Consider the following 14,262-nt stretch of genomic DNA (forward strand, 5'->3'; position numbering starts at 1 on the left):
AATTTAGCCTTTTTGTCAAACATTTTTATACATGCCAGATATAATTTAATTTTTTTAGAGATATTTATAACATATTGAAAATTTAAATACAATATACAGAAATTGGTTCATGAGAAGAAAGCGAAAGTTACGTGAAATTAAATGTACGATAAATAATGACCTATAAAAAATGTATATCGAGAGAGATATTTGATATTTTACTATAACAAATCGACATAAATTGACAAAAAATATTTATACATCAGTAATAATTTTTAATTATTATTAAGTGAGAAATGTATCATGTGCAATATGAATTTTGTAGTGAATGAAAAAAGTTTGCTACTTTTTTCAAACTTTATTCTACTCAAATATCGAAATATCCAATTAAAATCTATAATTATAAATATTTTAATATACGAGTAGGATAAAATTTAGCAGGTTTTTAAAATGTATAATTTATTTAATACATATATTAACCTTCTGTGTGTCATAAGCATTACCTTTATCGACTGCCTCACAACAGAATAATTCGCAATCCTAAATCTCGGCGCGAGTGTACGCTGTCTTTGCTGTTCTATAACACTACACATGAGTATGTAATTCTAACTCTAAAATAGATGCAGATAGAGATGCTGTATACAGATTAATAAACTTTTCACGAGAAATGCTGTGTAATAATTTGTTTGTTCAAATTCTTTTCTTGCTGTAAAGTCTATGCAGAAAACTCGATCAATGTTACAGAACGCGAAGATACCGCGTTCGCTCCCGCCTGGATTCAGAATGGTGAATTATTTTGTGCCGAGGCAGTCGATAAAGATAATTCTTAAAGTAGATAGTTGAATAGTTGTTAGATTTTATAATGTAAGTTGATTTTATAATCAAATATTTTGATATTCAAGTAAAAATAAGATTCAATAATTTTTTTATGTGTCTATTATCACGTATGTATGTCATTATTCGTTATTCATGAAATTTCACGTGATTGCGATTTTGCTCAATCATGTGAAAATGTTTTCGCAATTTTTGTTTTTTATCTTCATGTATCAATTTCCGTGTATTTTATTTAGATTTCGCGTATCACGTATATTTTGAAAAAAGTACAAATACATATTCATAAATGTTACATTTAATGGAGAAGATAAAAAGAGTTCTTTTTGATATAAAATCGTGAGAAATGAATTTTCATAGGAAATTATGTGTGTATCTATGTATAGGTACGAGTAAAATTTGTTGCAAAGTCTATGCCTCAGAAAGTCTTAAATATACGCTGTTATTCTACGTTCTATCAAAAATGAGGAATTTTACGGAAACTCAGTTCACTGATAACAGACATTAGAAATTAATAGCAGTAATTAACAAGTTATGAAATGCAAAATAGTGTAAAGATATTTCTGCATGAATAATTGTTATCAGATGTGGATAGACGTTTCCTTTAATTATAAACATCTTGACAAAAATTCTTCGAGGAATGTGCAGCTATGTTCCGTACTAACGAACATCGATAGACGATAGCGCGGCTGGAATGCTTGTTATCGCATCTGCCATTAGCGTCCGATCTCGCTACGTTAGATTTCATTCTGATCGCCGAGTCTTTCTTTAAAAAGTCTTAAAGATATTGAATTGAAAGTCACTTCCGCAACAAATCAACAGCAATCACTAGGAATAGTTTTAATGTTTACTTTTGTCTCGTGAAGAAATATTTTTATCTTTCAGCCAGATCGACTGTGAATAATAAATTTATTTACAATTTTACTCTTTTTGTTCTAATCTTTTTAAGTGGCTTTTTAATCATTTCAATAACTTCCAATCGTCACGAATATGTTTGTTATTTGAATAATAAATATAACGTCGAAGAAATCAATCCGTAGTTTCCGTTCAGAAAAAATCTTAGCGATGTGAGGCAAGGAATACGAGGAAAGCGGCATTAGCGTGCTAAGCAGATGCAGATGAAACAAATGGATTCGCTCGGTGACCGTCGTAAATTCACAGTATCGCGACACGATCCCGTACACTCTCGCACGAACGACGGTACGAAAAGGCCGCTGGCATCTTTTGCAACGTGAAATTTGCCCAGTATCTAGGAGGTCAAAAAGTTTTTATCTGTATATAAACATAGTCGTAATGTTTAATTTCGTATCATAATAATTACATAAATTTTATAATTATCAAATAATATAAGGTTGTTATAATTATTAAATAGTGTATGTTTTATTTAAGAGAATGTAAAAATTTTATGTACATATACCGTGTACTTCATTAGATTTTTATGCTAAAATCCTGGCAGTTTCAATTCTAAAATTTACTTTTTTATTTAGTATTGATTATTTTATGTGTAAACGGTATGTAACGTAAAGTGTGAGATTTTTTTTCTTATACGTATAAGTGCGGAATTCATTTTCTTGAATGATTTACTTGAGCACAACCGCAAAGTTCACTAACGCGAATGAAACATTAGATTATAAATGATAGATATAAGCAAATGCATTACACTGGACAATAATTTTTCAATCTTTTGTGATGCACAAATGATCGATGTTGCATCCGTCTGAAATCGTTTAAATGGTAGCGCCAAGTTTATCGGTGAGATTATTAATGATATGAATTATTTGTAGCATTATCATCATTCTTGCCGATCCACGCATGACGGGTGCTTTTACTATTTTAGCTTCTATTTATACGAACTAGACACACACAAGCGCATGCTGCACGCGCGCTATTTATTCTTTTAATTACAAAGAAATATATATATTTCTTTGTAATTAAAAGAATAAATAGCGCGCGTGCAGCATGCGCTTGTGTGTGTCTAGTTCGTATAAATAGAAGCTAAAATAGTAATATATATATTATAATAGATAGAGTTATAATAATTAGATAGAGTTATAATATATATATATAATATATATATTATAACTCTATCTAAGAAGACACTTAAAATATTTTTTATAAAACACAAAAGGGATAAAAAAATATCTGCACTAACCTTCTCAAAATATGAAATAAAGTACGCAACTTTCGCAATGACAACCGCTCGATAGCACAACGAAGTAACGCACGAGATAATCAATCGGCGTTACGGAAAAGCGGCAACAATGAATGCGAATATTGACTTTACATGTTTTTTTAAGATGGGATTTTAACTTGCAACAGAATACAGAACAGATTTTTATTTATCACTTTATCGTTCAATTTTGTAAACATTTGAAGAATTAAAATATAATATAAATTAAAATAAACATACACATCATATTAGTGTTTCAAATTTCAGGTGATCGAGCAACACTCGGATCTCGTGGCCAAACGTCAAATAATTCGGGCCTTCTGAGCTGGTAAGTTTGAATTGTTCAAACTAATTACATATACTCAAAAATTTAAGAATTGACATCTCTACTTAAAATTAGGTAGGAACTCGAAGTTTATTTGTCTTTCTTTAAACTGTTCGAACATACAATATATTTGAATCTTTTGTTCGAGATCTGATGCACATACATGAAGTATAAGCATTATTAACAAATTATTGATGCTATAATCAACTTTTTATTTAACTAACGAACTATTTGAGTGGTTCGGAACTTTTTTTAATCATTAATCATTGACTCACGAGCATATATGTATACTACGTGTTCGATTCGAAAAACTATCTAAACGAAAGTGGATGGTATTAAGAACAACCTAATAAACATAAAATACAAAATACAAAATACACGAAGTGTACAAGTTTTGAGATTTTTTCTTCCCACCCAAATGGGAGGAGGATACTGACTTCCTCGGTCATCGATTCCTGCTAAAGTCATCGACACGTGACTGCGCGACCGGTCCTACAATCCAGTTCCGTCGCGGCCCAATCAGGTGGGACGCCCGAAAGGGGGTGGGGGGGAGGGCGGAAGAGGGAAAAGGGAGGATGGACGGGCGAGGACGAGAGTCGAGGAGTCTCGATCGCTATCATCGGAATCAAGGACGTCCGCCTACGCCGCTTCCCGCGTATACCGTTACCATTGAATTGTGGCATCTCCTCGGGTCCTTTTTCTTTGCGAGCGAGCACGTGCCGTCAAATTTGGAAAATTTGTCGCTGTTTACAATTTCGCGAATTGATCCTCCAACTCGGCAACTGCGGCTTATCCGATCCGTCGGATATGTATACATATTATAATTCTACCTAAAAAGACACTTTTCCACAAAACACAAAAGTAATGAAAAAAATATCTGCACTATTTCTTGTAAATTTCATTATTTTTATCTTTATTTAGTATTATAATATACATTATTAGTATTGTAATATATTTACAATTTTTTTCAAATATATCGCCTATTTCGAAAAATATGTAATAAAAAATTTTAATATTTTATATATGTATGTCAGGGTTGGGAAATAACTCGTTACTTGTAACGGAGTTACAGTTACAGTTATTTTTTTTCGATAACTATATAACTTAACTTCGTTCTTTTTTCTTCATCTATAACTGTAACTTAACTTAGTTACACATTTATGGTAACTAGTAACTAATTTAACAGTTATTTTAATATTCTATATACGATTGTATTAATTGTAAAAATTAGGGCCTATCCAAACACACTTGCATAGTCGCATAAACATATGCATTAGGAAAGGAACACAATTGTCATGGAATTTGTCATATTAAGTGTAGATTCGATATTTGTTAAATAAATAGACGAATAAACGTATAGATATTAATTATGAAATTCAACAGAAATAAACAAATTCTCATTTAAAGAATGCACTGCCACCCAGTAATAAATTATCTTTGAGGATGATTATCATATAAACATAAAGTTGAGACTTTAAGAAGAACTGAAACATTAGTCTACGATTTTTCGGAAAGTTACAACTGTTTGTGTGAAATTCGTGAATTTTTAAACTGAAAAATTTTAATCCTATAATTTTTAATCTAAGTGTATAATAATTTATTTTAAATTATTAATTAATTTAATATTTTAAGTTTAAAACAATTGTGATTTATTACATATAAAATAATATAACACAAAATTAAGTACCTATGTAGTATATAATAAGTTAATAAATATTGAAATGTAAGATTCTTATATTTAAAATAGTAGTGCACATTTATTGCAAAAAAGTAACTGAAAAGTAACGACTTGTTATTTTTTGAGTAACTATAACTGTGACGTGTTACTTTTCAGAGTCGGTAACTTGTAACTGTAACTAGTTGTTTTTTTAGTGAAAAGAACTGTAACTTTAACTAGATACTTTTACAAAATAACTTTCTCAACCCTGATGTATGTATATACATGTATATACTATAAACTATTATTAGATTAATAATAAAATAACGTTTATTATTCACTCAAATATCCATGTGGATTCCACGATACATGATTCACATGGCAATAACGTAGATTTCACGTACTGTTTTTGTCCAATACGCGCTTCACGCCGACACATCACATTTGGCATTTCGACCGATTTTGTTAAGAAAATTAAAATATATGTATACATTTACATATATAAATCAAAATTATCAATAATTAAATAACAATTCGTACACGTTTCATAACTTTTTGCAAACATGTAGCGTACATGTTCCGTCATTGTTTCCATCAGATTCTTTTGTTAACAAATAATGAGCCCTTTTAAAATTATAACTGCGTTGACATGATATGATATGTCGACTTGATAGATGAATCTATCGAGATAGATTCATACCATGTCAACGTAGCAACAATTTTGAAAGGGCTCATTATCTAGTCACAAAGGAATCTGAAAACGATGACAGACCATGTATGCTAGACATTTGCAAAAAAGTATAAACCATCTATCTCTATTCATAATTAATTCTCAAACGCTCAAGTAATTTTTTTGTATGATTATCCAAGAAAATCAAATATATGCCTGCATAAATAATTTTTCTAATTATTATTTTCTTATTTTCTGGATAAAAAATGATAACATCAAAAAAACACTGCCACACTAATATTTTTGAAATAAGTGGTGACGGCTTATGAACTTTATCTATAATTTTTTTTTTTTTTTTTTAAATGCAATAATTTAATTTATCGAATTACATAAAAAAATAGAAGTTCCGGGTTTTTGCCTTGCAAAACTATAAAGAGGTATGCATTCTTGAGGCAATGTTTCGGTACCAAAAATGTTCTACAAATAAGTTTTAAGAATTTAAAAAATTTTAAATTAAGTTTTAAACTTTAAAAATTATAAATTATCGAATAGGATTAAAATTAATTGTTTCTGTTTTGCACCTAGCGGAACTATAGAAAGGTGCGCATTCTTGAGGCAATATTTCGATGCCAAAAATGTTTTATGAATAAGTTTTAAGAATTTCAAAATTTTTTAATTAAGTTTTAAGTTTTAAAAATTATAAACTATCGGATTGGATTAAAGTTAATTATTCCTTTTTTGTAGCTATAAAGAGGTACGCTTTCTTGAAAACATGATCTAGGGCCGAAAAAGTTCCATATTGCGATAGTATCATCTGCAAATATTACTATAACAAATAACAAGTAGCTTAATTAAAAATACGCGGAAAAATATTTAAAGAATAAAACAAAATATGATTTACATACTCAGTTTATCGTGTGCAGCATTGAATTTGATAAAAGAAGGCTGTGTTTCCTTATTCAATGGGACCGTATCGACAACTTTATTCAAATGGGCGAGTATTGGAATGATGGTGTATTGCGTGTTCTCCTCTTTGTAACTCCAGTGGACAAGTAGCTCGCCGCTTAACTTGTTCCAAAGGAGATGTTCTACAGAACTTTCGAACTTTGTGTTGATGAAATGCGGCTTTGTTTTTTTTATACAGTCACATATCACCAATAACCCGGTTTCGTTGCCTATACAAAGCTGGCCGGACGTTTCCGGGTGCCAAGCGATTGCCTGCATCAAATATAAATACATACACCTATACTTTCACCATCTTTATCACTTGTTTATTCGCGAACGAATATTAATTGTTAACTCTCGATTTTGTCGAGCGAGTGCGAGGTTAATTACGGTTGAACAGTTCGCGGCACTTACCTTTATCATACTGCGAAAGCGAGTTTGCATGTGAAGAATCATCTCCGGCCAGAGAAATACTCGGCAGCGATAATCCTGCGTAACTACTGCGAGATATTTAAAATTTGGCGATAGATTCATTGTTAGGACAGAATTGACAACTATCGCATGTAGCACCGTGCCCGTATCAGCTGCATACAGCGAAATCATGTTGGTGCATCCTCTGTTAACGAATAACGTTAATTTTTATTTATTACTTTCGAGAGAGAGAAATCAATCTTATTACTTTATTTTATTATTATTACAGCGTCACTTTCTTCCGTTTTCATTATTCATTTGAATAATTTCGACTATCTTGGGTTCTCCATACAAGGACATGAAATTGTTAATGATGAAAGTGCGAAATAATATAAAATCTTCAACGCGGCATTAGAAAAAGAGATTCTATATTTACTTAAACGATAAATTGCAATTAACTTTTGTTTCTCAATAACGAGCAATGTGTGATTCCAATCGTCTGTATTTCTCGATGCATCAGATTGATGATAGGAAAGTGTGTCTTTTAAATTCCGAATAGAATGTAATATGGTAATATAAATGAGTGCAACTTTTGTTCTTCATTACTTTACATCTCGGCAGAATTAATTGTAAAGGCGATATTTACATGATAATTTGACGATCATCCAGAGTCCAGCAGATACAACGAATGCTTACGCATGCTTCCAGTCCGTCGTTATCAAAGGACAAAAGCCTATAAACGCAAAAACAAATGTGGCTCCACAGGCTCTTATTCCTTTCTAAATCGTACAGAATGAGCTTCGAGAATCCAAATTCTCGTATGCCTATTGCTAGTTTTCTGCCTAAAATGATACAATGTGACTCGATTACTATTTATATTGAAATGAGACACTGCTTGATTATTTTTTAGCATACATTAAAAAAAATCGAATAAGAAAAGATCATTTTCACTATTATGCAAGTTCGGTACGTATTAAATTTCGTTCAAAGATTAGCGAAATACAATTATACGATTCTCTTTAGAAAAAATCAAAGATTTATCTATAAAATAAGAAATATAATTTATCAAAGCATTGTCGTATTGTCGTGTCTGTTTTAAGTGATTCGGAACGACAAATTTCAATAAGTTTGTGTGATATGTTATATACATATATTTCACCATATACTTTATATTTACCATCATTGCTCCATTTAATGATGCTGAGCTGTCCACTTTCGGTCCACGTTGTCAACGTCTCGCCTTGGCTATTGTATACTTTCACGCAATCGTGTTTGCCCATACCAATCAGGTCATTGCAGCTCCAATCCATCATAGCATCATTCCCATCTTCAATATTAAGAATTGATGTATGGATTAATAATTAATTATACTTTGTTTCTCGACTGCGACGTACCTTCTAAATTGGAAAAATTATCTATCGAAAACATTTTCTCCATACTTCCTATCAGAGGTCTTTTACGCGGTACGCATTTCCACTTTCCAGTTTTTTGGAAATCTGGAGAATATGTGAAGTTCGTTTTTTGAGATGGCGTCGTTGAAAAGTGTAGAATCCTCTTTTGATTCACACCTGTCAATAAGCAATATCCTATTTTAAATAGAAGAGAAATGCTCTCGTATTTGTATAAAATTTTTTATCTTAATGCTAAAAAGAGAAAAATTTTGCACTCGGCGTTATGAATACAGTTTTACATAATTTTTTCTGCATGCATAGAATTTTGAAAAGTTTTATATATAAAATAATTAGATAGTTTAAATAATTACAAATAGAGATTTTTTATCTAAAAAACAAGAAAATAAAAATTAGAAAAATTATTTATGCAGGCATAAGTAATTTTTTTATTTGATTTTCTTGTATAATACTCTTGTATAATACTCATACAAAAAAATCACTTGAGCGTTTTAGAATTAATTATGTTACAAAATAGATTATGCAGATTAAATTTGAACGTTACCTGATATAAACGCTTGCTGTGATATCATCAACTGCATAGCTTCGCGTCGATGCATAGCGTCTAACATTTCGATCTATTTTTTTAAGAAAATTAAAATATATGCATTTACGTAATCAGAATTATCAATAATTAATTAACATTTCGTACACATTTCATACCTGTTTAGAAACATCTAGTATATGTCGTCCGTCATCGTTTTCCGATTCCTTTGTTACTAGATAATGAGCCCTATCAAAGTTGTACCCACGTCGACACGGGATGAATCTGTCTCCTTGATAGAGTTGTTTCGGTATCAACGGACAAGGTGTGATTTTCGGATTCGGATTATTATTCTCTTTGTTATATTGCTTGAGATTGTTAACGGTCACTTCGGGGGTAGACGCCAGAAACTTTTTCTGTGGAATAATATGGACAAAGTTTGATGTCATATGTTTAATATACATTCGTAATAAGCATCAACATTTTTGGAAGCCGATTTTTTTAAACCGTTGAAAATAGATACACGAATTTACGAATTAACCTTTTTGCGGTTATTCCAAAATATTGCGTTATTACAGAACTAAAAATATACAAAAATTATAAAGGCAAAAATGAAAAAAAAATATCAAATTAAAACGTGAATGAGCGATATTATATTTTTAATGATTACGCGCGTTTTATTTGTTACTTTGACACCTAGGAAAGCTTGTAAACCTAAAAAAGGATGTCCTTTTCGCATGGCGTTGGCTCTTTTTGCTCCTTCACGTTTTAATCAAAAATATACATCTAATATATTAAGATTTAGCTATCTACAAAGAAAGTTTTAGTATGTAGATCCACCAAGTTTTCGCAGGAATGATCATCGCATACATATACAGGCATTCATAATCACCGATATTTATCAATGGCGATATACGAATCGAACCACAGCAAAGTGATTAAAGTACAGAAACTTCGTGTTAAGAGTGATTAACATCTTCGAAGAACGTGCGGACGAAGTTTACGTTTGTTTACAGGCGACGTGTGGAAAAATGCGTCGTGTTTCTCGGACTTGTTTAATTTTAGCACACGGAACGATTAATTGCCGCTTAACTCGCGACATCGCGGCTAATTGAAAGCTTTATTCCCACGGTGAATCGGGTGGAGCGCGGTGGGGCTCCGACGCGGCTTGGCGGTTCGAACCGGTCAGCGGACGACGTATATGTGATGCGAAAACGCCGCGCCGCGTCGTTCGTGGGCCGTACCACCTGCGGCAAAACTCTGTCTCTTGCAGGGGATGTTCCTCGAAGTAAGAGACGATATATTCGAAGGACTCGAGAAAGAACTGCAGCGATCACTGCACGTGATCCTATTTATAGACAGCGCTTTTCTCAATGTATACACGATTGCAAATATTTGAGCGAGCATTTCAACGAAACATTACGTATCGATGTATACGTATACGATTTATATAAGTCGCGTGTGAATATAAAATAATCTCACAAAATGCGACGCGTCAAAATATTGTGCGATAATGCTGTGCATCACATTGAGATGATCATTGTCAGCTGTCCATTGACACAGATTGAAGGAATAATTATCATAGTCGTGGAAATAAAAAAAAAATATAAGATTGAAATAATTAAATAAATTAAATTGATTTTTCCATGATTGTGCCAAATTCGAATGGGAATTCTTTACTTCATATAATAAGTTCACGATCGGATCAGTCTCTGTAACAAAGACGGCTGCGCCACAGGAAGAGAAAAGATCCTACCAGACGTAAAATCCAAAATTTTCTACGTCCGAGCGGCCGTGAGGAGGGTGCTGCTGGATAATTTCTGCTAGCGGCATTATGCACGAAGGGGTAATACCATATACGACCATTGTACCCCCTGCGAACATCTGGCTGTCCGGGTTAGTGATGGATGGGGCAAGTTACCGAACCTGATTCCCGTAGCTGGATCAATCTCACGTACACTTGAAAAATGCTCCCGTGCGCTCGTGCACACTCATGTCTTATAAAAACTTATAATTTATAAAACTTACTCAAACTTAAATACATCGCTTATTTGCGCTAGTTAGCGCAGTGCGCGAAAATTTTTCAACATAATGAAAATGTCTTATCTATTGACGCGTGAATATGTAACATTCTATACAATTAATTTTGTAATATTATGTCGTGCTGTTACATCATTTCAAATTTAAAGAAGAGACGAAAATTGTACACGTGTGTATCTAATCATATTTAAATGATTCTCGTTCTGAAGTTTACTTATTTCTCTAGTATTCATTTTTATGTAGCACACGCAAAAGTTTAGAATGCAGGATTAATCAAATTCTTTTATTTCAAAGGTAAGAGATTTAATTTCGAGACGTGATTGTCAATTTGTGGTAATACGAATCACAAACACCGTGACCTGACAACGCGTAACGCAACGCCGACAATCTAAATCGCTGGGACCCGTAAGTCTTTCATAAGGACGACGATCTCCCTCCACTTTCGACACCCGTTACGAGCGAGGCATTAGATCGTACGTTAGACACGCGATTGGCTCCCGTCGGACGCGAAGAGGTTGGACCAGGGGGACCATGAGGGGGTACATGACGCGATTGGCAGCACGAATAGCCCCGAAGAAGGGGACAAACGAGTTAGCGAATCCACAGCTTCACTAGAAACAAATTATTACGCCTATTTATCCATTCCCTTGTTTATAAGCATGTTTCTATGCGGAGCATAAATAAATTAAAATAAATTAATTAATTAATTTTGATACTGATTCTTGAGGAGAATCCATTACTGAAGAAGTATGGCGTAATATGCATAAATCAATTAAAATAGGCTACAATTTGTCAATCAAAGATAAAGAAGAAACTGTTTACAATTTTATCTCTGGCATAGTGGCTAATTATCTATTTTACATTAGCCATAAAAAATGATTTATTATTATTAGGGTTTTGCATATTAATTTTACTTGTTAAAATATTTTGATGATATTCTTATTAATTAAATATATAAAAAAAAAGATAATATATTGGATTTTTGTTTGATCATCTTTGATTAATTATTCTAAGCACTACAATTTTCTGCATATAATAGGATTAATTCCATACAGACTGTTAAATTTTAAAGGGGAGAATAGAATAATGATGAAATATAAGATGCTTGATGTTGTAACTTGATACATGCCAAAATACGTATATAAAAGCTCAGAATATAAAAATCAAATCTCTTTTCTAGATAAAAAAAATTGAAAATATTTATTTCAAGATAAATTCTAATTTCAAGTTTAAAAAAATTAATTATTGTTATATGTCTTATCATCTATTAACATTAATTTATAGATATTATAAAATTTATTTCAATTATCGTCAAGTTTTATTTGTCAGTTTAGAAGCGTAAAACCACATTTTATTCTATTATATATTATAAGAAATAATTTCACTGTATTTTTTATTTTCTCTCAAAATTTTTCCAATAAAAGGAATATATTATTTTGAACCTGTTCAAGTCCGAAAACTAATCTGCTTAAACGAAATAGTCTGAAAACAGAAAAAAATGCAGAATAATCTTGCGCAATAAAGTGCTTCTATTCTTCCAAATTGGCCAAATTGCACATTGTAAGTGTCGCGCGCCGGAAGATACGGAGCGATCTTCCCGAGCGTCTTGATCGAGGGCGCGAAATGCGTGCACCGCGATCAGGTGGGGAAGAGGGAGCTCCGACGGGGCGCAGGACGCGGAATGCACGACGTAGGACGTAGGACATAAGTTCCCCGGTCAGGTGGGGAGTCCTCAGAGAGCACAGCATCCTTCCCTCGCAGCGTCGGCCGAAGCGACCGAACTGGTCCTGAAACACGGCGCGGGGGGCTCCGCGAGAGAGCCGGGACCGTGGCGTGGCGGGCCCCGTTTCTGGGCCTGCTGTCTGCAGCCCTCAGTCGCTCGCTGATGCTTGAACGGGCAGGAGTGCGTCGGGTTATCCTAGGGCAGGGTTATCGTCGCGATTCCGCGCCGATTTTTTTTCCTTTAACAACGAAGACAGGACGATGATAATACGCGCCGAGTTCGAATCGACATGCCGAAAAATGCGACCGACTGATGCTCTCGTTTCGGTGGTTTCAAGTCACTCCGGAATACTCAAGACAGCTCTCGGGGATCATCATGAATAATCAAAGTTATTGAAGCTGCTATGTAGTGGACGGAAAGAGGCGGAGGAAGAAAAGTCCGAGATGAGTTTCCTTCTTCCATCACGATTCGTGATCGATAGTGATTCGATGATTGCTATTTCGCGCTTTTCAATCCTGTTACTCTCAATCTTGATCCCCACTCTTTGATCGATAATTAACTGGTCCAGTTTGATTAATCAATTGACGTCTTGCAACCTGAACTAAATTCGAGTATCGAAATATTGACAGCGACGGATAGCGTCTCACTCAAAAGTGTCTATTGACGGTGGAATTTTATTGTTTACTAAAAATTTATTATAAATTATTACCGTGTTGATATTTAATAATCAAGCTTGTCGATATTAAAGACGACAATTTCGTGTTGATATTTAATAATCAAGCTTGTCGATATTGAAGACGACAATTTCGTAAGTACAGACGATATTGAAAGACAAACGACGATCATAAAATTCCTAGTCAAAATGTGAGGAATGAAGATACCAAAAGTTGATCGAAATCTCAATGACTTTTTTCACACTCATTTGATCCTCGAGAGTTATATTTTCCGTAATCTTTTACAACGCGTCGCAAAACGAATACAGTTCGCGTGAAAAAAACGTCTTCGTTCATGAATCCTTGCGTGTAAAACAGGAAGATTTAAAAAACGCGAATCCTATTATTAATCGAACGTGTCAACATGGAAAATCGACACGATGTAAGATCTTGACATTGAACAAGACTCTTATCGTTCTGGCAAAAAAAAAAAAGAATTACGGCTCTTGGCTCGGCTCGGCTCGGCCTGGCTCGCCTCGGCGCCGCGAGGCGTGGTTCGTTGCGGGCGAATGGGTCACGCGATAACACATCGAATATATCAGAGGAAATATTATCAGCGGAAGATTTCCGGTGGATCGCGAGCGTGCAGCAGCAGCAGCAGCAGCAGCAATAGCAGCAGCAGCTTCGATCCTATATAGTGCGTTCGGATTCCGATGTGCGTGCCGAGTTGGATTACGCCGCGGGGTTACTCGACGAGTGACTCGAGGAAGTGGGAGTCGGCTGTGATCACCGCGCTGCGCGCTGCGCCGGTCGGGATCGATCGAGCGGAAAGGCAAAAAATCATTCCGGCAAACGAGGATCCCGGAGGCCTCGTCGTTACAAGGATCAAGGATCAATGATCTCTCCGTGCGATGATTTTTCGAATT

General features: G+C 33.9%; 1 protein-coding gene across 2 annotated transcripts in view; it reads right to left on the reverse strand.

Annotated features, from left to right (window-relative positions):
* Positions 1-4,718: 4,718 nt before the first annotated feature.
* The window catches only part of cort (cortex), a 39,494-nt gene continuing 29,950 nt past the window's right edge, over positions 4,719-14,262 (reverse strand). Inside the window, exons 2-9 of one of the 2 annotated variants that reach the window (XM_012371184.2) lie at positions 9,100-9,336; positions 8,942-9,014; positions 8,383-8,574; positions 8,166-8,315; positions 7,635-7,830; positions 6,992-7,193; positions 6,538-6,850; positions 4,719-6,458 (exon numbers count right to left, since the gene is read on the reverse strand). In XM_012371184.2, the coding sequence (XP_012226607.1) occupies positions 6,337-6,458; positions 6,538-6,850; positions 6,992-7,193; positions 7,635-7,830; positions 8,166-8,315; positions 8,383-8,574; positions 8,942-9,014; positions 9,100-9,336 (1,485 nt within the window). In that variant the 3' untranslated portion in view covers positions 4,719-6,336. The remainder of the gene's footprint in view (positions 6,459-6,537; positions 6,851-6,991; positions 7,194-7,634; positions 7,831-8,165; positions 8,316-8,382; positions 8,575-8,941; positions 9,015-9,099; positions 9,337-14,262) is intronic. The other variant, XM_012371185.2, reaches the window with a different exon arrangement.

This window comes from Linepithema humile, chromosome 1 (assembly GCF_040581485.1).
Source record: "Linepithema humile isolate Giens D197 chromosome 1, Lhum_UNIL_v1.0, whole genome shotgun sequence".
Taxonomy (NCBI): Eukaryota; Metazoa; Arthropoda; class Insecta; order Hymenoptera; family Formicidae; genus Linepithema; species Linepithema humile.